The sequence below is a fragment of the Bufo gargarizans genome, chromosome 3 (assembly GCF_014858855.1).
Source record: "Bufo gargarizans isolate SCDJY-AF-19 chromosome 3, ASM1485885v1, whole genome shotgun sequence".
NCBI lineage: Eukaryota > Metazoa > Chordata > Amphibia > Anura > Bufonidae > Bufo > Bufo gargarizans.
The window spans coordinates 167913252-167939494 of record NC_058082.1 but is presented as its reverse complement, the minus strand read 5'-3'; the positions used below and the strand labels follow the sequence as shown (position 1 = coordinate 167939494).

At 43.0% G+C, this 26243-nt stretch overlaps 1 protein-coding gene across 1 annotated transcript in view; it reads right to left on the bottom strand.

The window, feature by feature from the left end:
- Positions 1-26243, bottom strand: part of RUBCNL (rubicon like autophagy enhancer) — a 67371-nt gene that overhangs the window by 23823 nt on the left and 17305 nt on the right. Inside the window, exons 2-8 of the mRNA XM_044285530.1 lie at positions 11685-11782; positions 11295-11398; positions 9678-10265; positions 5238-5320; positions 3802-3991; positions 630-740; positions 20-74 (exon numbers count right to left, since the gene is read on the bottom strand). Of these exons, the coding sequence (XP_044141465.1) occupies positions 20-74; positions 630-740; positions 3802-3991; positions 5238-5320; positions 9678-10265; positions 11295-11355 (1088 nt within the window). The 5' untranslated portion in view covers positions 11356-11398; positions 11685-11782. The remainder of the gene's footprint in view (positions 1-19; positions 75-629; positions 741-3801; positions 3992-5237; positions 5321-9677; positions 10266-11294; positions 11399-11684; positions 11783-26243) is intronic.

Genomic DNA, 26243 nt, shown 5'->3' with positions numbered 1-26243 from the left:
TTTTACAATCTGACCATACCTTTCTCTCGTGTCATCTGACTTCTTTGTTGACAGCTTCTCATAGTCTTCTATTTCTGTTGGGAAAGAGGAGGACATTTTGGTTACGGCTACATTGTCCATATGAATTTTTGCAGTCCTTCAAAATGACATGAAAATTAACCATTTAAAAAGCAGAGTAGACGTCAATCATTCTCCATTCCTACAGAGTAAAGACCTCACCGTGATATTCCTGGAGTAACTAAGCTGGCCATACACATTGGATATATATCAGCCAAACCCACTTCAACCATGTAATGTGCCTGGTGGTGTCCTATCGATCCCCGCCATGGCATATGTCTGAGGCATAAAGGTCAGGCAGTTGTATTTCAACATATCCAATCCTTTAGTTCTTTGGGAATAATTTATTATGACTGCCAGCAATCATATACCCGGCACCTGCCTTCTATGAAAGGGCGCTGGGATCCGCGGCAATTAACCCCTCAGGTGCGGCATCTGAGGAGTTAATTGCCGCGGATTGCAGCAGCCTGTCAGAGGGCACCCGCATCCTACGCGTGTATTAACCCATATTGGTGGCGCAGTGCCAGTTCATGGTCAGTTTCTCACCATCACACACATAAGAATCAATGTACCTATTATCACAAATTCGTCACTGTCCTCATAGTTTTCACAGGTTGTGGGGCATTTATATTCTTCCTCCTCGAATATAGTTTCAACAGGAGAATTCTGCAACGGAGCTAAACCTGTAATTCAGACGCAGAACAAGTCATTATACCTCTTGTAATATTAATGTTTCTTACACTGACAGAAAAAGGTCAATATCATAAACTTCCCTACAACAAACTGGCGTCCCGACATTAAAGGGGTTGTCTCACTTCAGTCAGTGACATGTATCATGTAGAGAACGTTAACACAAGCCACTTAACTAATGTATTTTTATTACCCTTTTTTATTCCTTTGCTGGCTGGATTCATTTTTCAATCACATTACACACTGCTCGTTTCCATGGTTATGACCACCGTGCAATCCTTCAGTGGTGGTCAAGCTTGCACACTATAGGAAAAAGCTCCCAAGGTCCCGGCTACCAGAGAGGCTGACGCTTTTTCCTATAGCGTGCAAGCACGCCACCACTGATGGATTGCAGGGTGGTGTGTAACTTTGGAAACGAGCAGTGTGTAATGTGATGGAAAAATTAATCCAGCAAGCAAAGGAAGCAATATCGATGACAACTATACATTAGTAAGTGGCTTCTATTAACTTTCTGTACATGATAAATGCAACTTCCTGAAATGAGACAACCTCTTTAAGACTAGAGGCCCTATTACGCAGGCAGATTATTGTTAAGATGAGCACCAAAGAGCATTCGTATGAATGCCTGTTAGCGATCATCTAACAGTGTAATGGAACTATGAGACAGTATAGGGATGAGCGATGCATTAACGATCGCTCGCCCCTATACTGAGAAGGGGATCGCTGCATGTAATAGCGGTGGTCTCCTCTAGTGAGCAGGCGACTGACACGAGGGAACGCTTTCTTCCTGACAATTATCTGCTCTATCTGCCCATGTAATAGGGCCCTTACACACAGCACCAACCACCTTATGATCAGGATATGGCGTATACCAGGACTGGGCAAACTGGTGGCTAGTATATCTATGTTGATGGTGATCAGGTTTCTACGCCTTCTCTGTATGTAAGTGAGCAAGATGTGTTACACCCACTGCCGGATGCAAACAGTCAGATAGCCAGAATGTCACCTACAGAGACAATTTATGCAAATACGTCTATTCAAAAGTGATGGGGCATCAGTCTTGTACCACCTAATACTGGACTATCGGATTGGTGAAACACCCGCTTGTCCACACAGTAAAGGACACTATACATTAATAGGAAGCGCATCCCCACAACTATGCTAGCCCGCATATCTACTACAGCCTTTCCCGATATGTGTAACCAGCGGGCATAAATCACGTGGGACGCCGAGTCAACATAACACCACGTGGGACACCGAGCCTACCGCGCACGCATTGGGAAACAGAGCAGCAAACTGTAACCGGACAGCTTACTGGAGAGGAGCGGCCACGCACACAGAAGACATCTCAAAGGTAAGAGCAGGCAGCGTATTGCCCCCGTGCGAGACGCCACAGAAGCGACACAAACAATACCTGCCTGCTATAGGACTTTAACCATTGAATGTGTTCTAAAAGCCGTATCATTTATTTAATGTAAAGCCAGATATTAACATGTGAAAGAGCTGATACAAGGAGCACAAGTCCATTAGAGACATTTTGAATATCATTTCACTGTGGATATATAGAAAATCACACCACTAGTACTATATACCCAGTGGATCATTCCTGTCTGCACAGCCAAATAATAGTTATACCGCTGATCAACTGACAATCTTAACATCCACAGGCTATAACGGCTGAGGCTACTTTCACACCTGCATTAGGTGCGGATCAGTCTTGTATCTGCACAGACGGATCCGCACCTATAATGCAAACTGTGGTATCTGTTCAGAAGCAGCGTTTTGGTGTCCGCCTCCAGAGTGGAATGGAGGCTGAACGGAGGCAAACTGATGCATTCTGAGCGGATCCTTATCCATTCAGAATGCAATGGGGCTAAACTGATCCGTTTTGGTCCGCTTGTGAGAGCCTTGAAACGGATCTCACAGGCGGACCCAGAGACGCCAGTGTGAAAGTAGCCTGAGAACTAACCCAGGGGCAACTGCACTGCCGATGAACTGATATTTACAACCCCTATAGGCTAAAACAGCTGAGAAACTGTGGCCTTGCCCCAGGAGGGACAATCTAGAATATTATAGCACCGCCACATTACGGATATATAGTAATCATAACATTATACTGGTATATCCAACGGATGATATTTATTTGCACAGCTATTAACCTAATGGTGACCAGACAGCTGACTTGCTGATACCCTCATTGTTATTGGGTGAAACCTACTTTCACCCTTGGAGACTGTGTATTACATTTTATCATAATTTTTTTATTATATATATATATATATATATATATATATATATATATATATATATTATTACTATACTATCTATTATTTACATATTTTAATTATAATAGGGAAAACAAACCCAGATATATTTAAGGGTACTACCCTGTCGGATCCGTCCTGTCGTTATTTCGCCGCTCCGTCTACATTGACCATAATGGGGACGGGGGCGGAGCCCTGGCGCAGCACGGCAGTGCATGGCGAGAGGCCGTCGGACATGTCGTAGTTTTAGTCCGGTGGCCTTTTGCCGTGCTGCGCCGGAGCTCCGCCCCCTTCCCCATTATAGTCAATGGGGATGGAGCGGAGGTCCGGCGAAATAGCGGCAGGACGGATCCGACAGGGTGAACAGCCTGTCGAATCCGTCCTGGCGCTAGTGTTAAAGTACCCTAATACACCTTGTCTGCTCTCTACTTCTCACCAGATATAGTGTGCCAGTCTTTTAACCAAATCTACAACTATATATTCCTTTGCTGACTGGGTGAGCCCTTTGTATGACAATAGATGGGTGAGCATCTATAAAAACCTTGTGTTTCTGCAACTATCGGACTGGCGATTCCTAATTTTCCAGGCTAATGGAATTCTTGTATTCATATGCTCTATAATCCACAGGACAAGGTTGTAGGTGTAATATAACTACAGTATGCTACTATGTTAGTCATTTATGCAATTTGGATTGTGAGAGTCTGTTCCCTTCTATATAAGGTTATTCTGTGTCTCCATTCATTTTCATGGTAATGCATTCATAGACATGTATATACAGTTTAATATATACCCTCGTAACCGCTATCAACAGAAGTGGCAGATTCGGAGTTGGCCTTGCATCTTCGGTAGCAGGTCTCCTCTGCATCTTTCTTCAGCCATTGCATTCCTCCTTCTGTCCTCCACTGCTCATACTGCCAACTGCTCTTCATCACCTCAACCAGGGACATAAACAGGTCGGCTGCCAGAAAGTGATCATTTTCCTGTAGAAAGGCAAGCAGGGTGTCACCTAACAGCTACAGGACAAGGCTCAGGCACCCAATTATACACAAGGACAAAAACCTTACAGTGCACTCCAATTATATAGAAAAGTGGCATCTAATCTTCTATCCATGAGCTCCAGATCCTTGTAACCAGGAGTATTGACTACAGTAGTAACCTTCAGGAGTTATCACCATCTTGAAGACTGTTCCAATCAGTATCTCTAGGGCTAGATGGTGCCCTGTACAGTACACTTTCCATTTATGTGCAACCAGCTCTTCCTTTATGGTGTATCATATAGTGCCCAAATAATACATGACACAGTATTACCATACAGTAACACTACCCAATCCACAAACTAAGGAACGTAGCTGGATCCGCTCGGCTTCCATCCCACCAAGCGCAGAAAAATGAAAATGCCAGATCCAACAGAAGATGGACACCAGGTTCCACCATAGGGTTTGTCAATAGCGCTGAATGCTGTGCTATTCTTCCCGCCAGATATGTCAGAATCTACAACAGAGGCCCTGACATAGCTCTGACCTTGTTGCCATGTATAACTAGGGGCCTGATTTCTGGCATGCAAACTTGCAGTTTGCAACTTTCTCAACTTTTGAACACCAATTAGGCAAAAAGTTTTGCAAAAGTGGTATTAAAGTTGCAGAAACTGAGTTTACAACTTTTTTACACTAGAAAACCGGCAAAAATAATTACATCTTATGGGGGACATTTATGAAGACTGGCGATTTAGACACCGGTCTTCATCCCTCCCGATCCACCCAAGTTATGTAGAGGCGCCAGCATTTTGGAGCACTCCGTTCTGTTCAGTTACGTTTTGTTCCCATTGAAAATGAATGGGGACAAAACTTAAGTGTTTTTTTCCGGTACAGAGACCCTATGACGGATCTCAATACTGGAAAATAGAAACGCTAGTGTGAAAGTAGCCTTACACTTGTCTAAATCTATGTCAGCTCCCTTGCTGGCATAGATTTAGACCATTTTGTACCCCTAAAATAGGTGTAGAAAATGAAAAATGAGACTGGGCCTACCGGACCACCTGGCCCACGCACAAATAACCCCTATGTGTTTACTGAATGCACATGCATTAATTTATGATTGTATTAAGGCATAAATGTTTCAATTTTTTCCTGCATCATATGTACACGGTAACGTCCTATACAGAGAAACGTAACAAAGACCCCACTGATTATCTGAATGTAAAGAGGATCATTTTTACAGAGTTCTTACTTCCTCCAGGCACACGGTTGGCTCAAATAGGTTCTCTCGGGAGTGGTGCAGGGCTTCTGTGCTTGACGTCAGGTAAATTTCCACTCACTGCTGCAGAAAAACAACACCAATTTTAAAGGGTCAAACCTTCAATCTGCTGTTCTGAATCTACGCAAACACGATTATGGTCTTTCATTTAGGCTACATTCGGACGTCTGTATGAATGGTCCAGATGCGTTCCGCAATTATGCGGAACAGGTGTGGACCTATTCATTTTCAATGGGGCCGGAAAAGATGCGGATAGCACACAGTGTGCTGTCCGCATCCGCACTTCCGTTCTGCGGCTCCGCAAAAAAAATATAATATGTCCTATTCTTGTCCGCAATAGCAGAGAAGAATAGGCATTTTCTATTATAGTGCCGGCCATGTGCACATGGCCGGTGTCAGTGTTTTGCGGATCCGCAAAACACTTACAGACGTGTGAATGGTTAAATTATAACTGCCGTTCTATTTTTATTTGTGTAATGTGTAGGGGCAGTGGGTTCTGACCATTTTTGCAATATATTTTAATTACTGAAATAATAGATTTCTATTAGTAACAAAGCTCTAAAGTGGACCATTTTGAGCCTTAGCAACGCTCCTCTGTCTTCAGTTTACATAACAGCAGAGACTTGCTAACACTGACTGTTATGTGAACAGAAGACAGAGGAGCGTTGCTAAGGCCCCTTTCACACGAGCGAGCTTTCCGAACGGGTGCGATGCGTAACCCAGTCATTTCAATGGGTCTGTGTACATGAGCATTTTTTTTCACATATCAGTTCTGCGTTGCGTGAAAAACGCAGCAGGTTCTATATTCTGCGTTTTTCACGCAGCCCTGGCCATATAGAAGTGAATAGAGCTTCAGTGAAAAACGCATTGCATCCGGAGGCAAGTGCAGATGCAATGCGTTTTTCACTGATGGTTGCTAGGAGATGTTTCTAAACTTTCATTTTTATTATCACGCACGTGAAAAACACATTGCACCCGCGCGTAAAAAACACTAAGCGCAATCGCAGACAAAATTGACTGAACTTGCTTGCAAAATGGTTCGAGTTTCACTGAACGCATCCTGAGCCAATCCGCCACGCTCATGTGAAAGAGGCCTAAATCCTGTTTGTTATAAAACCATGTAATACTGAAAGGACCTGTAAACACTAATCCAGATTGGCAGCCAAGTGAGAATAGAGCTGACGTAAGAGGAATCCAGCAGTGTGAAACTAATGTGACTACACCGGTTCTTCTGGAACTCAGAATCATGTAGAACGGCTTAAAATCAAAGCATTAGTCTTCACATACCCAAGAGAATGCTTTGTTTTAAGGTTTCCTATTGTCATTTTTTTGATTATAGAATTATTTTGGTTCTAATTCCAAATGAATAGTATGTTCCCGCAGGATACGGTCTCCTCCATCAGCTCAAATTTCACTTCCCTCTGACTTTGCTCCTTCTAGTATGTAAATATCAGCAAATTAAAGTAAATGAGCCTGTCTGCATATATTACCATGCTAAACTGCTGTAGGGAAGGGAGAACAGGACAAACCTTTTTTGGGCGCTTTTCTCATCAGAAGTTGTGTTAAAGGGGTTTTCCGAGATTGTAATATTGATGACCTATCCTCAGGATGGGTCATCAATATGAGAATGGTGAGGGTCCGCCGCCCGGCACCCCCACTGATCAGCTGGTTGAAGAGAGGTTGCGTTCCATGCGAGCACAGCCTTCCCTTCATTGTTTACCAGCTCGCTGTCCACATCGCAGCGGTGAGCCGTCCCATATATATTTTTTTTTTAAGTCAACACACAAAAAGCAAAAGGAATTAAGAAAAAGAAAATACTTAAATATTACTTTATTATCAATATACCTTATTTTTCGCCCCATAAGACGCAGAGAGAAATAAAATGGTCGCCATCCTATTAGTACACACAAAACCTGTTTTAATTACACAGCAGGACAAGTTACTTCCCAACACCACTGAGCCAAAGAGATGCTTCGTTCTCCTCTCTGCTCGTTAGGGATTATGATCCTGAATACAGATAAGATCTTCAGCTGAATCTCTGTGGAAATGGGAGTTCATTAGGAGACATGAAGTACAGGGAGTACGAACAGGACAGACTGTGGTAATGGAGTCTGCACACAAGAGCTGCTGTTCATTAACCTCCCTGCAGCAGTTTTGTTAAAATTTTATTATATGCTAATAAGCCTCTAGGTGCTATGTGGTTGTAAAATCAGCACCTAGAGGCTCAGTCTACTCACTCTGTATTCCACCCTGGTCCAGTGTTGTGCCCGCCCCGCTCCTCTTGATTGATGCCACTGTTCCCTGCATAGTTGGCGAAAACCCGCGCCCGCGCCATTCACTTAAGGCCGCTCTCCTGATGCCGGTTTCCTCACTGTGACGTAGTCAGCGCAGGCGCAGTGAGGAAGCCGGCACCAGGATCGCATCATTCACTCACTGCACCTGCGCCGAAGACAGAAGTGAACGGCGCAGGCGCGGGATTTCGCCAACGATGCAGGGAACAGTGGCATCAATTAAGAGGAGCGGGGCGGGCACAACACTGGACCTGGGTGGAATACAGGGTGAGTGGACGGAGCCTCTAGGTGCTGATTTTATGCCCACATAGCACCTAGAGGCTCATTAGCATATAACAAAAGTGCTTTTTTTAACAAAAACAGCAGCAGGGACTAATGTTAGAAACATACTGTTATGTAGTGCTGACATGGGCGCATCGCTAATGTCAGTCAGCTACATAACAGTATTTCTGGTGGTAGAAACCCTTTAATGACTCCTCATTTTCTTCCTACAGAGATTCAGCTGAAGATTTATCAGCTGTATTCGGGATCATTATCCCTGACAAGTAGGAGAGGAGGATGAGGCAGCCCTTTATCTCAGTGTTCTGAAGTAACTTGTCCTCCTGTGTGATTAGGACAGGTTTTGTGTATACTAATAGGACGTTGGCCATTTTATTTTCGCTGATTGCCCTCCAGACAAAACGAGCCATTATAACTAATGAAAGGTATTTGGGAATATATTTATAATAAAGTAATATTTAAGGATTTTCAGTAATCTTATTTTCTTCATTCTCGGAGAACCCCTTTAACATGAAATGTTTGTCGCTACATCATTTTCATAATTACATTAAGCCTAGAAGATGTAATCTCCGATGCTTTTTTCCTGTTTTTTTTTTCTGTGTATTGGTTTCTGAATTTTTTTTATATTGTGTTCTCGCCATATGGAAATTATCTTTTTGAAGTCAAGTGGGCTGCAGCTCGCTTTCTTCCAGTCAATGTTGTCGCAGCCTATTCCAGCCTCCTATGCCATCATTGATGCTGCCTTGTGCCTATGTCATCCCGCTGCACCTGGAACTATCCTTCCATTCTTGCGCAGGCACACCGATTCCTCTGGTGCGCCTGCGCTTGTGAGCTACATGTCCTCCGCCTGACATCATTGCTCCCAAGCACCAGAGGAATCAGAGTGTGCCTGCGAGAGAACGGAACGAGAGTTCCAGACACAGCAGGATGTACCCTTTAAGTAACCATGAGCAAAACCATGTAGAAATAACACAAATAACTGGGTGACAGTGTTCCTAAATGTAACCGCACTCTATAACTAACTATTTTGAGGTTTCAGAAAGTCAGCAATTTTATTCTAAGCATCTGACTTCCTGTTCCACTTCGGTCATGATTTTCTGGACATTTACTATAAGTGAATGTCTAGTTATAATAAATATAAATATATAAATTACAGTGTATATTTGGCCAATATTAATGCCCTATAATTAAGAATTCTTGCACTTTTGCCAAAAGAGTTAAAATATTGTGGCTAAGGCTACATTCACACTCGCGTTTTGGGCGGATCCGTCATGGATCTGCAAAAACGGATCTGTTACAATAATACAACCGTCTGCATTCGTCATGAACGGATCCGTTTGTATTCTCTGTAACATAGCCAAGACAGATCAGTCATGAACTCCATTGAAAGTCAATGAGAGACGGATCCGTTTTCTATTGTGCCAGCTTGTGTCTATTGGCTCAGTTTCGTCAATCAGGCAGCGTTTTGGTGTCCGCCTCCAGAGTGGAATGGAGACTGGTCGGAGGCAAACTGATGCATTCTGAGCGGATCCTTTTCCGTTCAGAATGCATTAGGGCAAAACTGATCCGTTTCGGATCGCTTGTGAGAGCCCATGACAGATCTCAGAAACGGAAAGCCAAAACGCAAGTGTGAAAGTAGCCTAAGCTGCCAGCATATACACATAACCTAAGATATACTTGTACAAATGCCACATTCTCCACTGCCTCGCCCACGCCATTTTATCACCACAATATTGGCAAATCATTACATTCCAGAAAGCAGCTACATTTCATATCACCGAGCCATTTTCATAAGTAAAATCTGATCAGAAGTAGCTCGGAAGGCTTCAGTGCAGAATATTACCTTTAAAAATATTCGAATAGGACCATGATCTCCGATGGTCTTCTACAGTGGAAGCCTCTGTAAACTGTTCTAAAGGGGGATTATGCAGACTTAAATTGAGGGGTGTAATACTGGGAGAAGAAAATCGTCGATTCAATGGTGAGGTAAAATCGGATCCAGGTAAAATTACTTCAGAGCAGGTGTTGCATTTCAAGTAAGGTGCCAATTCCAGCTCCGGTACACCTTGCGTGCTTGTGATAGGATCGCTGGGCGAGGAAGCAAGCGAGTCCGGAGGGGTAACAGGAAAGTCCGACTGGGAGTTATCCCAGACTGCCATGTGTCTATTAAACCGGATGTCATTTTGTGTACATGGCAGTAAAGGAATACCATCAGAATCACTATCTAAATCCTCATTATGGCCACCGGTGCTGCCGTCCTCCCAGTTCTCTGCGTCACTGTCCTGGAGATGTGCATTCACAGACAGCGTGGATTTAATACTGCTTGGTATTTTTAAAACTGAAGACAGGATTTCTTTAATTGCAGTCGCACTATCAGTATAAGAGCCATAGCTACCTCCTACTCCGATAACTGCTGGCCGAGGTAGTTCACCTGCAAAGGAACAAAGTGTGCAAAAAAAAAAAAAAAAAAAAAAGGAATATAAGTTACAATACAGTATAATTACTACATGGGAAATTCCAGTATAGATTAAATATATCATAATTGTACAGTGGGTCTTTAAGAGATGAAATGTGTCAGACTTCGTAGCAACGGCAGAAAAAGACATTTGGAGGCAGGTCCACTCTGGCTCCTGCAGTCAGCACACGTTCTGGTGAAGAAGTTTCAATTCATTGTATCACTGGATACAGTAGATTAAAAATTCTTCTTTTTTTGGCATTTAAGAACGTGCACTTCCTCCTTTTCTTCTGGATTAGCAGCCATGGCGGCCATGCTAAATCTATACGCTTAAAATGCAAATCCACCTTTTTATTTTAGGTTTAACAGTCTGAGAATATTTTTTTAAAATAATTTCCAAAAGGGGGTTCTTGGGGACTGAAACACTGATGTGCTGCCCACATGATGGGAGCTGGACTCCAGCCATCACCAGAAACATGGAATTACACAGCTCTGCCCCCATTTTCAAGGATAGGTCCCAGAGAACCCCTATCATATAAGCATAATATATTAACAATATGTGCTGAGCTCCTAAACTCCCCCTAGTGGTGCAGACCGCTAGACCTGAAATTTAAAGGGGTTCTCCACTTTTCCTATATTGATGATCTATCCTCAGATTGGCAGGGGTCCAACTGCCGGCACCCCCACGGATCAGCTGTATGAAGAGAACACAGCTCTCGTACAAGCGCTGTGTTCTCTTCACTGTTTCCCTGCTCAATGTCGACATCGCAGTGGCGATCAGGTGTAATTACAGCTACAACTGCTGTAAGAGGAGCTGTAATTCGATTGTGAGCAGGTAAACAGAGAATGGGAAAAAAAGAACTAGTACCAGAGCTGCATTCTCTTCAAACAGCTGATCGGTAGGGCTACAGGGAGTCGGGCAACCGCCGATCCTGAGGATAGGTCCTCAATATAGCAAAAGCAGAGAACCCCTTTAAAGTAGGCAATACTGTTGCATGACAATACCTTCTGGAAATAGAATGGTAGGGATCCTTGGCTTCGTGCTCATAGGGGGATCCGGGAACATCCGTCGGTTTCAAGGCAGAGTGCCGTTTATTATCATTTACCACCTGAGAAAGTGAAAACACAAACATGTAAATGCAACTCCAGCCTGACATACACCCTGCCATATTATGTAATCCGACATAACTCCAAATCCTCCAAGTAATTGTACATGAAATAATGACTAAACCACAAGCACCACAGCAAAGAACAAAGTGCAAGGGTAAGAAAACAAACATTTCTACGGAATGAAGGTGTTTTGGCTGCAACTTCCTTCACGGCAGCAGCTATACACACCTTCATATACCCAAACAATAGACATTAAGAACTGCCCGCTGATACAGTCATTCATACCTGCGCCGCCCTTGCACAATTCTGAACTTGCTTTGTATTGTAACTGGTCAATGTCAAGGCCTGTACAGACATCTCTGGAAATTCAAGAAGTCTGTTACCTAGAAATAAACACAAACATAAAAGGAAATGTTAACTAACTAGTCACATACTGCACACACAGTCCATTATTAGGGCAAGTAAAGGTGGCTTTCCTCCAGGCTCTTCAGTGTGGTGCCACCTAAACAATGCTGGCACGTTAAAGGGCGTCTCTAGGACTTAAAGGGCCCTTTACACGGGATGACAATCAACACAGGGTGTTGCTGCCCCGACTACTTGTGTTGGCCCTGCCTTCTGTTAATTTGGACCCACCTAAAACATGGGGTCACTTTTAGTTTAGTTTTTTTCAGGGCCACTTTAAGTCACAGGCCAAGGAAAAGGCTGCAGCGGTTGTTTGAACACCATGGCACTTCCAACAGCTGTCTGGTGGGGACGCAAGGGGTTGGACCCCACCGATCAGATATTCCTGACCTGTCCTGGGGGTAGATTGTCAATGTTTAACTCCTGGAAAAACTTTAACTGAATTCCCATGAAATTAGCCCTAGTGTGTACGCATGAGACAAGGAAATTGAACTGTGAGCCCCATGTGGACAGGGATACAAGAGTTTAGTATCTGCGCACAGAGCCACAGAATATGTTGTTGCTACATAAGCAGTGGGATAACAAAGGAGGAACTAGTGCATACAACGCTTAGTTCTCCTTCCGGACAAGAAGACTTTGTGGCAGTGGATCCCCAGCCATTATCAGTTCTATTACGACACTAATTCAGCCGCTTTGGCTTAAAATAAATGGTAAAATCAGGTTCCTCCTTTCCTAGTACAAGACTCCTAAAAACAGTGCGGTCTGCTTTTGATAAGTCCTTTTGCTTTGTTCTCCTACAGAAACAGATGACATTAACTCACATGATCCAAGGGGCCAAAGCGAGTTCACAGACCTTGAAACGCGACTTTACTACAGAGCTGAAGGGAATACATTCATATTCAGGCATTTCAGGTCACCGCTCCTACCTTTGATGATTGAGAAATGGCTCTGGCGAATAGTAATACGGAGGACTTCTGCTGCTCAAATGTGATTTTCAGATCTCATAGTCCTGCTTATAACCAGGGCATATGAAGATAGAAATGACTGAATGAACTAAATGTAAACGAATACGCGAGATGATCGCCAAGGCCAACAATAACCCGAGACGTCTCAAGATAAAATTGGTGGAATTTGTCAGTTCAGACCAAAACTCATTTCTAACACAAGTGGGAAGCAGCTTTCTCCAATGTGCCTGACCTGCACGCCCTGATCTGTTACTTAAATGGGTCGTCCGGTTTACAATATCTATGAGCTATCCTCGGGATATGTTATCAATATCCGACTGATAAAAGTTTTCTGGGAAAAGGTTATCAATTACACCTTTGTGCGAGGCATATTAGATGTAGTTTTCCGTGGTTTGTATACTTATGGCGATTACTGAACTGTCCTCCCTACTCCTTTATCTTTCAGGAATGTGCCAACATGGCAGCCAGATGCATCACCATCATGTATAATATGCATCATATTCACCTTTCTCCCAAATAGGGGTACATTTTTATTTTGTTTTTCTGTCTAATACCAGTTATTTCCATCTTTTTTTTAGGATACATTTGATCCAATTACAGGAGTATTTATCTTTGTTAGTTGAATAACAAGACCTTGACACAAGAACAATTTTTAATTAGCAAGTCTCGGAGGAATAAGGTTAGTGTGACCCAAGACTATGAAGATTCAGGTTTAAACAAAAATTATGCCAAATTATGGCTGGTTTTCACGTGTGCGTGTTGGCACACGGTTTAACGGATCTTTTGCGGCCCCATTCAAGTGAATAGGTCCGCACCCGAGCCGCAAGAACTGCGGCTCGGATGCGGACCAGAACAACGGTCGTGTGCATGAGGCCTTAGGCTGGCCATACATGAGATAAGGCCAGGTTTGCACTACAGTTATTTGGTCAGTTATTTCCACCAGTTATTGGGAGCCACCTGGCTTTGGCTCACAATAACTTATGGAAATAACTGAACCAATAACTGTAGTGGGAACTTGACCTAAGCTGAACACTCCTTTGGGTAACAGCTCTCTCTCCTGATCCCCCTCCCCATACACATTCATACCCAGGCGGAGGCAAGGATGTACTGATACGGTGTGCAGGGTTGGTCACAACACCATTCTGACCAGGTCCCCATGTGGTTATGAGGAAGGAGACAGATCACAAGAACCCATAAAAGCTAGATATCAAAAACATCCAGGTCACTCCGATTTGGGGAGTTTGAAATGAAGCGAAATGATTACTGGTATATACCAAGCAATGCTAGGTATGTCTGAACAGATAAAACACAGATAAAAACTCACCTGGGAGACTAGCAGAAAATTCTTCATAGTAATATAAATTGCAATGTAAAGCAAAAGAATACATCATAAACTGCGAAGCGAAGTATACGTGAAGGAGATCTAGGAGGAACTGCTAGAAACCGCTTCTCTTAGACTCTTAGATATTTTTTGCATTTATTAAAAGGAAGTTGATGTCACTGTGGGGTATGGATTGGATTTTTTTTTTATTGTAGTGCAGCCAAAGGAAGAGAAGGAACTAGAAAGCTTCTACAACAGCTATGTTGTTGTAAAAGGGGCTCTTCCAGCTTTAAAGAGGTATCAGAAAGAAAACATAAAAAGATATCCTCAGGGTAGGTTATCACTATCCTATAGGTGAGAGTCCAACTTCCGACACTCCTGCTGATCAACTGTTTGAAGAGGCCATGGTGGACCGCACCCTCCTCCTAGGCCAGAGACGTCATGTCCATCAGTCATGTGGTCTAGGCGCAGCTCAAGTGAATGAGGCTGAGCTGCAATACCAAGAACAACCTCTATGCAATGAATGGCGCTGTGGTAAGCACCAGGAGGCCATGGCGCTCACTAGAACGTCCGCTGCCTCTTCAAACACCTGATCAGCAGAGGTGCCAGATGTCAGATCCCAGAAGATGTGATATTGATGACCTGTCCTAGGCGATAAGTCACCAATATCAGAATCTAGGAAAATCCTTGTAAGATGAACCTTCATATCCAGTGCACAGGCTACAGCCCAGAGTTGAAGTGAAACTTACAGGGGTTTTCCAAAAGTTAGATACTGATAACATATCCTTGGGATCAATATCAGATCAGTAAGGGTTCATCATCCGGCTGTGTAATGGCCGTTTGACAGTACTGAAGCTCTGCTCCCATTTAAGTAAATGAGAACTTCGCTGCAACATTCCAGCGCTGGAAACTACACAGTGGATGAAGCCTTCTGCTTCCATCTCCGTCCACCGTATAGTTTCTGCTACCGGAAGGTGCGTAAACCAGCTGATCAGCGGGAGTGCCAGGTGTTGGACCTCCACCTATCTGATACGGATGGCCAATCCTGAGATTAGTTCATCAACTCCTAAGTCCCGGAAAACCACTTTAACTTTTCACTACCATTTTTATTTTAAGTTGACAGCCGAATCCTCTCTGCCTCAAATACATCTCAATGGGATGTAGAGAGGGCATGGCTGCCGGTGGGTTTTCAGCGAAATTTCATTGTGGCCGTCTGCACCAAAATTCTGTGGTAAAGCCCACCGTTTGAGCGGGCTCTAACAGTTTCACCACATCTGGTGACAGTGGACAAAGAATGCTCATTTTACAGTAATTTTTCATGCATCTTCTGACAATACAATGCACAACAGCATTCCTCTATCTGGACCTTAACCTGGATGGGTGCTGTACCACCATTCCTGGGTTTCTTCATTTACAATTGTAATACTGGAACTGCAGAGCCAGGCAGAGCAGATGGAGGACTGTGACTTTGTACAATACTGCAGATATACATGTTATTCAGGGTGTGGGGAAAGCTGGATCTATGAATAACCCAAGGCCTATTGACTGTGACCCTTAGACATTTTGCATCCGTTAGGCCTCATGCACATGACCGCTTTTGTGGTCCGCATCCGAGCCGCATTTTTTACGGCTTGGGTGCTGACCCATTCACTTCAATGGGGCCGCAAAAGATGCGGACAGTACTTCATGTGCCATCTGCATCCGTTGCACCGTTCCGTGGCCCCGCCAAAAAAATATAGCATTTCCTATTCTTGTCCGTCTTGCCCTACAGCTATTCCTCCCGATTCCCACACACACACTTGGATCTGACAAGCATGTACCTTATATGTTTTCAATGTCAAAATAGGAAAATGCCGCTGCCAGTTAATTCTGTTGAATCTGTTGCCAGAACAGAAGGATTGGGTGTTTTATCTCTCTTCCATGATCCTTCTTGTCCCCGGGACACATGATGTTAGGAGGCCCCTCCATAATACATTTGTCAGACAACCCTTAAAAGGGTACTCAAGTTATATATAGTTATCCACAGGAGGGGATAATAGAGCAATGGGGGTCCAACTGCTGGGACACCCACTAATCACAAGAATAGTGACCCCATACCGTCGACTCAGGCTATTCATTTCTATGGGCATTCTGGAGACAGTTAAAGAGGACCTTTCATGGTCCAGACATTATAAACTATCAGGATACGTAGGGCATACTGCAGGGATCTAACTGCACTTACTATTTTTTATTTTTTTTTGGCACCGCTCCGTTCGCCCGCTGTCGCCCCCGTTGTATTCTCCCGCCTGGTATGCTAATTTTAGCATCAAAGCAATGAGGAGGAGTCTTTCTTTGTGGGAGTCTCCTTCTCCCTGGCTGTGAGCTGTCCAATCGGAGCGGAGTATGTCACAGCCAGGGAGAAGGAGACGCCCACGGAGAAAGACTCAGTCTCCTCCTCATTGCTCCGATGCTAAAATTTGCATACCAGGTGAGAGAATACAACCGGTGGGGGGGCACAGCGTGCGAAGGGAGCAGCGCCCAGAGAGAATAGTAAGTGCAGTTAGATCCCTGCAGTATGCCCTATGTATATCCTGATACTTCGTTTATAATGTCTTGACTCATGAAAGGCCCTCTTTAAGTATATCACTCTGCTGTCTCCAGAACTCCCATATGTATGAATGGAGCGGCTATCTGTATGCCCAACCAGCTGCTCTGTTCATTTGGGGGGCCTCCATACGGTAAAGGATCACAGTTCTTGTGATCGATGGGGTTCCCAGCGGTAGGACACCCACCAATCTAACAGTTATCCCCTATTCTGTGGATATATAACTTCATATAACCGGAATAGCCCTTTAACATGTGAGCACCTATTTCTGTTTCAGAGAAGGAAAAAAATCTGCGTCACAGAAGTCACCTTTTCCAGATGTCTTCAGCTGGGATGAAAGAATAGACAGGACTCTAGGACACACTACTTCCAAGGTCAACTAACGGTTAATATTTTCTGGTAAATCTCTTGGATAGAAAAGCTGAAGTAGCTAAATGTTCATCTTTCACTTTTTCTCACATAAGATCACATGATGCTCACCGCACATAATGGCCCACATTTACTAACCCTGTCCAATTTGTAGACAGCCTGAAAATGTGCCCAATTTATCATAGTGGCTAATGCTGGATGATCTGGTGCATCTTTGGCCTGTCTAATCATTTATACACCTATTTGTTAGCATTGAAAATGTGTCCATATGTCCTGAAAATGTGTCCCAACGCCCCAAAATTCTGTCAAAAATGTGTCCCAATGTAGAGTCCGCCAAAAAGCATCAGACCAAACCAAAGGCTAGGGCTACACTGTCGTGGCCAGGATCTCTGAATAGAGGTCATTCCATAGAAATGAATCGGATCGCAGGTAATCCAGCTGTGTGGCCCTAGCCTAAATTAGTCTAATCTGTGCAACTTTCATGCACCAGAATAGAAGACTATATGTACATATCTAGAAGACAGACAAAACCGGCCCACATCTACATTCTGCCATAATTCTCGGCCCATGTAAAGGGCCCTTTAGTGACACGCCATCAATGTCTGATATGTGCAAACCACTTTAAATTCTACATTACCAATTTTATGGACCATCCATGCACATGTAGGCACCTTGTATAAAAGGCATACAGAAGACGTAACGCTACTTTAAAAATAGCATTTTGGCTTTCCGTATCTGAGATCCGTTCAGGGCTCTCACAAGCAGTCCTAAACGGATCAGTTTTGTCATAATGCATTCTGAATGGAAAAGGATCCGCTCAGAATGCATCAGTTTGCCTCCATTCACCATTCCGCTCATGAGACGCTCACCAAAACGCTGCCTACAGCGGTTTGCTGTATGCCTGACGAAGCGCAGCCAAACGGATCCGTCCTGGCACACAATGTAAGTCAATGGGGACGGATCCGTTTCCTCTGACACAATAGAAAACGGATCCGTCCCCTATTGACTTTCAATGGTGTTCAAGACGGATCAGTCATGTCTATAGAAGACATAATACAACCGTATCCGTTCATGATGGATGCATGCGGTTGTATTATTGTAACGGAAGCGCTTTTGCAGATCCATGACTGATCCGCAAAAAATGCTAGTGTGAAAGTAACCCGAGTCTGTATTATGAGCAGTCATATGCTGCCTCCACGTTCATCTAGGGGAGGATACCTTCACAGCATGACATGCAGGGCACATTTTCCCCATCGGTAGCACATGGATCCGTATTATGGCTTTGTCCTCTGGTGGTTACACTTACTAAATGAGTGAATAATACACATTCTTGCAGTCTTTTTGATGTCTACATCTATATGGAAGAGCAGGGATACTAAACAGTTAAACAAATGGTAACAGAACTTGCCTTAAACAAGTTCTGCAACTTATCAATAATTGCAGGATTTGGGGATTCAGGTCATATCAGATTTCAGGCTGGTCAGACTCCTGGGACCGATGTCCAGCAGTTCTTCTCTTACAGCTTGACTTGAATGCCAATCATTTACTGATCAACCGCACACAGTCATAATTATATGTTATTAACACAAGGAAAAATCTTCTGTCTTAGGTTACTTTCACACTAGCGGCACCGACCTCCAGCAGGCTGTTCACCCGTCCGCCAGAGGTCCGTGCCGCTAGTGTGAAAGTAGCCTTATAATTATATTACATTTTAGGTAATTTTCTGTTCAGCTTGACTATTTGCTGAATGTTTAACATTTGTCAGTTCCATCCCAGATTTTTTGGGTATCTGACTTATTTTTACTTTGACTTCCATAGTTTCCCTTATTGTCAGTTGTTTGGAATTTGCAAGCAGGATGTGTTTAACCCTTTTTATAGGCTTTTCCTGACTCACAAGAGTCTTCATGTCAATCATGTCCATTTTGCTTCACACACCCTCTTGTGATGTTTTAATAGCGTTTTTTCCCTGTAACATTTTTCCCATAGGCCTTTCTATATGACTGAAAACAAATGCACATCTAAGGCTACTTTCACACTAGCGTTTTTACTGGACCTGTTACTGATATTACAACCATCTGCATCCGTTCAGAACGGATCCGGTGGTATTATCTTTAAAGGGAACCTGTCACCTGGATTTTGGGTATAGAGCCGAGGACATGGGTTGCTAGATGGCCGCTAGCACATCCGCAATACCCAGTCCCCATAGCTCTGTGTGCTTTTATTGTGTAAAAAACCTGATTTGATACATATGCAAATTAACCTGAGATGAGTCCTGTATGTGAGATGAATCAGGGACAGGACTCATCTCAGGTTAATTTGCATATGTATCAAATCGTTGTTTTTTTTACACAATAAAAGCACACAGAGCTATGGGGACTGAGTATTGCGGATGTGCTAGCGGCCATCTAGCAACACATGTCCTCAGCTCTATACACAAAATCCAGGTGACAGGTTCCCTTTAACATAGCCAAGACGGATCAGTCACCAACTCCATTGAAAGTCAATGGAGGACGGATCCGTTTTCTATTGTGGCGTCTTGCTCTGCATACCAGGACAGAAGGCAAACTACAACATGTTGCAGTTTGCTCTCCGGTATGGGAACGCAACGGAATGCATTTTGGAGCATTCCGTTCACTTTTGTCCCCATTGACAATGAATGGGGACAAAACTGAAGCGTTTTTTTCCGGTATTGAGCCCCTATGATGGATCTCAATACCAGAAAACTAAAATGCTAGTGTGAAAGTAGCCTAAAGCAATCTGCTATATTAAAAAAAAAAAAAAAAAAAAAAAAAAAAAAAAGCAGCCAGGAGAAAAATAATTCTGTACTACATCTGATAATGTACTATAGATTTTAAAGTAACAACTGGTCACATAAAAAGCTGTTAAAAACTAGATAAAATGTTACAAAACATCATGCTATGGCTGCTTCCACGCAGGACTTTTGTCTCCGCTTCAAAAATCTTCCTCTGAGCGGAAACCTAACGGACCCCTATTATAGTCTATGTGCCGAATCCGTCCTTTCCGTTCTCCTCCTCCTATAACGGAGCTGGAGAACGGAAAGGCTGAACGCTGATGTGAACTCAGCCTTAATGGGGGTTTTTGGGGACAAATTAATTGCCTCCTACAGTACCAGGAACAACCTCATGGCGCTGTGCCTTGGTAAATAATGAAGGGATCAAGACGCTTGTTGAATTTGGTGGTTAAGTTGCTTGAAGTTTTTATCCTTGTTGGGATGAAAAAAAACTGTATACCAACTAAATCCTGGAAAGCTTGTAATTGCACACAGTAGCTAATCTGAGCAAAGACAGCTGCAGTATAAAGCATGGGGGAGGGGCAGTGCAGTGGCTCGGATCTTTGAAAGCACCAATAAGTTGCTTTCAGGCTATAAAATTATGCTTTAAGACAACAGAGTTGCATGGCACAGAGATCAAATCTTATCATATGTAAACCAAAAGGTACAACAAGCGTTGAAAGACCGATTTACACCGGTTCTTGAACAATTGCCAAATCTGCATTTAATACAAAAAAAAGTAGTTGAGATTCCCACATTTTGCAAGTTGAAATTTTGTAGAGCTCAGTGATGAGCAGTGATGGGAGTTACTGACAAGGAACCACGGAAGGTCACAGGTTCCGGTTTCAGGCCGCTTTCTGGAGCATTGTTACACACCACAAATGTACGTCAGCAACCAGTGCACCGACATAGGAGAAAAACTAGTTCTATAGAGTCTGGGCAGCCTTACATACAGTTGCAAGAAAAAGTATGTGAACCCTTTGGAATGATATGGACTTTCTGCACAAATTGGTCATAAAATGTGATCTGATCTTCATCTAAGTCACAATAATAGACAATCACATTCTGCTTAAACTAATAACACACAAAGAATTAAATGTTACCATGTTTTTATAGAACACACCATGTAAATATTCACAGTGCAGGTGGAAAAAGTATGTGAACCCTTGGATTTAATAACTGGTTGAACCTCCTTCGGCAGCAATAACTTCAACCAAACGTTTCCTGTAGTTGCAGATCAGACGTCCACAACGGTCAGGAGTAATTCTTGACCATTCCTCCTTACAGAACTGTTTCAGTTCAGCAATATTCTTGGGATGTCTGGTGTGAATCGCTTTCTTGAGGTCATGCCACAGCATCTCAATCGGGTTGCGGTCAGGACTCTGACTGGGCCACTCCAGAAGATGTATTTTCTTCTGTTTAAGCCATTCTGCTGTTAATTTACTTCTATGCTTTGGGTCGTTGTCCTGTTGCAACACCCATCTTCTGTTGAGCTTCAGCTGGTGGACAGATGGCCTTAAGTTCTCCTACAAAATGTCTTAATAAACTTGGGAATTCATTTTTCCTTCGATGATAGCAATCCGTCCAGGCCCTGACACAGAAAAGCAGCCCCAAACCATGATGCCCCCCCCACCACCATACTTCACAGTTGGGATGAGGTTTTGATGTTGGTGTGCTGAGCCTCTTTTTCTCCACACATTGGGCCAGATTTATCATGACTCTGACAGCTCACTCCACTTTCACATATGGCTAAAGTCAGTTTTAGCCAAGTCAGATTTATGATCGGCCCTTTAAGACTGTAATAAATGTGGTTTGACGGTAGCAGTTTATCCGTCAGTAAGCAGCTTTACAAAAGTCGCACATCTTTACGAAAAAGTCGCAAGTTTTTATGAAAAAGTCGCATGTTCTATTAAGAAGTCTCATAATATAAGCATGGTCCTCACTGGAGTGAAATTGCGACTTTTTAAATAGTCCCAATAGTAAATCTGTCTAGAGATTCATTTACATAAGAAAACACGCCCACTTTCAGAAAACTGGCGAGCATAGTGCAAAGCAGAAAAAGTGGCAAATTTGTGCGCAGTTTTAGTGTTTGCGCATTTTTGGGGGACCTTTTCACTCCATTATTCTGACCTGAGCTAATGATAAATCTGGCCCATAGTGTTGTGTGTTTTCTTCCAAACAACTCAACTTTGGTTTTACCTGTCCACAGAATATTTTGACAGTACTGCTGTGGAACATCCAGGTGCTCCTGTGCAAACATTAAACGTACAGCAATGTTGTTGTTTTTTGGACAGCAGTGGCTTCCTCTGTGGTATCCTCCCATGAAATCCATTCTTGTTTAGTGTTTTACGTATCGTAGTGTGTTCAATGGTACATGGTGTGTTCAATAAAAACATAGTAACATTAATTCTTTGTGTTATTAGTTTAAGCAGACTGTGATTGTCTATTGTTGTGACTTAGATGAAGATCAGATCACATTTTATGACCATTTGCTCAAAAATCCATATCATTCCAAAGGGTTCACATACTTTTTCTTGCAACTGTAAGCACAGGGGAACATCGAAGGGGTAGGTGACCCTTTCCTTCCAGTAGGCTTCACCCCTTTTTTGGCTCCTCAGTTGAACTTGGTTATATGGATTCTGTATGTAGCGCTGCAAGGGCAGAGAGGAACCTTCTTGTCTCATATCTAAGAAAAGACGCTTTTACATAGTTGGTCATATCCATATATTTCTGAATACCATCCTGTTCAGTTTGCTAAATATAGATGATGAAGAGGAAGAGCCCACAGCCAGTCACGTGATATCCAGGATCGGCAGAGCGATTGAAGAGTAAATACTGCTCAAAGCGTCCACAGGTCAGCCAAAAGAGGCTTTTATCTAGCGAGTATGGCCAGCATGGGATCAGGTTGCGACATAGCAAACAAAACCTTCATCTCCACCTTGTCCTGTCGGGATGGGAATAACTGAGACATGGCTGGATGATCGCTATATGCCTGGGCGGTTAATGTACAGGGTTATAGTCTGTTTGGGAAGGATCGCCAAAACCGGAGAGGGGGAGGGGTCTGCCTTTATGTAAAGTCCTGTCTAAAGCCCACAGTCCGAGAAGATATGTGAGGGACATGAACATGTGGAGTCACTGTGGGTAGAAATACATGGAGGCAAAAATAATAAAATACTAAATAGGAGTTTATTATAAACCACCTAATATACCAGAGACCACAGAAAATCTGCTACCAAACGAGATAGATGAGGCGGCAAAATCATAATGAGGTGGTTATTATGGGGACTTCAACTAGCCAGATATAGACTGGGAAACTGAAACTTGTATATCTCATAAAAGAAACAGGTCCTTGGCAATAACCAAAGACTTTTCCAAACTGGTTCAGGACCCGACTAGAGGGACGGCCATACTGGACTTAGTATTAACCAATACAGCTGACAGAACAACAGACGTGCAGGTTGGGGGACACCTGGGAAATGGTGACCATAAAGTACTAACCTTCCAATTATCATTCAAGAGAGTGTTTCTTCAGGGAGGAACAAAAATACCAAACTTAAAAAAAATAAAATAAATATAGTCAACTAAGGCCCCTTTCACACGGGCGAGTATTCCGCGCGGGTGCAATGCGTGATGTGAACGCATTGCACCCGCACTGAATCCGGACCCATTTATTTCTATGGGGCTGTGCACATGAGCTGTGATTTTCACGCATCACTTTGTGCGTTGCGTGAAAATCGCAGCATGCTCTATATTCTGCGTTTTTCACGCAACGCAGGCACCATAGAAGTGAATAGGGCCACGTCATGGTTATAAGGGAAAATAGCATTCTGAATACAGACTGCAAAGTAAAATAGTGATGGAGGGGTTAAAAATAAAAAAAAACTAACTCACCAAGTCCACTTGATCGCGTAGTTGCGGATCTCTGTCTTCTTCTGTAATGTTGAGCTGCCGGCTAAGGGCCTGTGGTGATGTCATATCACATGGTCCAAATCACGTGGTCCCACACCATGTGATTGGACCATGTGATGAGCACAGTGACGTCACCACAGGTCTTTTGCCAGGTCCTGAAGATAGAACAGAGACCAGCAGCTATGGAGTAGGCAAGTTAACGTTTTTTTTTGTTTTAACCCCTCCATCCCTAAATTTACTTTGCATTCTGTATTAAGAATGCTATTATTTTCCCTTATAACCATGTTATAAGGGAAAATAATAAAATCTACACTACACCTAACCCAAACCTGAACTTCAGTGATTAAGTCCGGGTTTGGGTACCAAACATGGCGATTTTTCTCACGCGTGTGCAAAACGCATCGAAACGCTTTGCACTCACAGTGGAAAAATCACGCATTTTACCGCAACGCACCCGCATCTTATCGGGCCCTCACACGCCACGGTCGTGTGAAAGAGACCTAAGAGAGGCCATAGGCCTAACTAAGGCTACTTTCACACTAGCGTTCGGGGCTCCGCTTGTGAGTTCCGTTTGAAGGCTAATGCATTCTGAGTGGATGCGGATCCGCTCAGAATGCATCAGTCTGGCACCGTTTGTCCTCCGCTCCGCTCAGCAGACGGACACCCGAACGCTGCTTGCAGCGGATCCGTCCAGACTTATGGGGACGTAAGTCAATGGAGACGGATCCGTTTGAAGTTGACACAATATGGCTCAATTTTCAAACGGATCCGTCCCCCATTGACTTTCAATGTAAAGTCAAAACGGATCCGTTTGCATCATCATGAACAAAAAAAAACAAAATTTATTTATTTATTTTTTTGTTCATGGTAATGCAAACGGATCCGTTCTGAACGGATCTAAGCGTTTGCATTATAGGTGCGGATCCGTCTGTGCAGATACCAGACGGATCCGCACCTAAACGCAGGTGTGAAAGTAGCCTAACCGGGACAAAGTCCTCAAAAATAATAATACAGCCACAAAATGGGATATTTTAAAAGCATCCTAAAATCTAATTGTGAGAGGTACATACCTCATGGGAATAAAAGGTTAAGGAACACGAAAAAACAAAAAAACAATGTGGATAAATAGAACTGTAAAGAAAGCAATAAATTACAAAAAGAAAGCATTTAAATCTCTAAAATAGGAGGGTAGCAAGGAAGCACTGAAAAAAAACCTGAATATGTAAAAACAAATAAAAAGCAGCCAGACTAGAGATTAATTGCCAAAGAGAGCAAAACTAACCCTAAAATGTTTTTCAATTATATAAATGGTAAAAAAGTATAAATCTGAAGGTGTCGGCCCTCTACAGAGCAATGAGGGGGAAGTTGCAGAGAGCGATGAGAAGAAAGCAAAGCTATTAAATATTTTTTACTCCATTGTATTCACTGAAGAAAAACTGTCAGATGAAATGCAGAATGTAAAAGTAAACTCCCCATTAAAAGTGCCCTCGGTGACTATAAATGACAGATTGGGCCACAGAAAGAGAGGGGTTAATTAGATAAATAGGATGCTGTATTTGAAGTTGTACATTACTGTATGGTGGACTGTAAACAACCTGACTTTGCTGATAATGCATATGAAAATTGTATCAATGGATCAATGATGTTTATGTCAAACTAAAACAATAAAATGTTGCCCTGTCTGACCCAGGAAGAAGCACAGTGCGTCCTAAAAAGATTAAAATAGACAAATCGCCAGGACCAGATGGCATACACCCCGTATCCTAAGAGAATTAAGTAATGTCATGGCCCATGGCCAGACCCTTATTTCTGATATTTAAGGACAGGATTGGCGCACAGCAAATGTGGTGCAAATATTCAAAAAGGGTCCAAAAACACACCCTGGAAACTATAGGACGGTAAGTTTAACATCTGTTGTGGGTAAACTGTTTGAAGGATTTCTTTTTTTTCTCTCCTTTCTTTATTAAAGTTCCAATATTAACAATCAATTTTATAAACAGATATAGTTATTAACATAATTTTTCAAACAAAATACCCCCCCCCCCCCACCAACTTGCGTCCTCCTTCACCACCCCTCCGTAACACGACCGAGGAGAGATGGAGAAGGGTGGAGAACGGAGGAAGCTCTATGGGTTCCAATCTCCCCAGATTTTACGCCATTTTATCTCAATGTCTCTTTGCTTATATAAGATATATTCATATCTCTTACTGGTATTTACCAATTTTAACCATGTATTGATACTAGGAACATCTCGTGCAAACCAAGAACGTGCTATTAGGAGTCTTGCCAGGAACATTATCTTAAACAAGTTTTCTTTTATATTGCTGACAATCCACCTTGGCAAGATCACATTCAGCAGTAAAAGGAATCCGCACCTTCAATTTTCCCTCAATGTAGTCATAAATAGTCTCCCAATATTGTTTCAGCACTAAACAGAGACCAGAACATATGCAAATAATCCGCATCAGGAACTTCACACCTAGGGCAATTAGAATGAGTCCT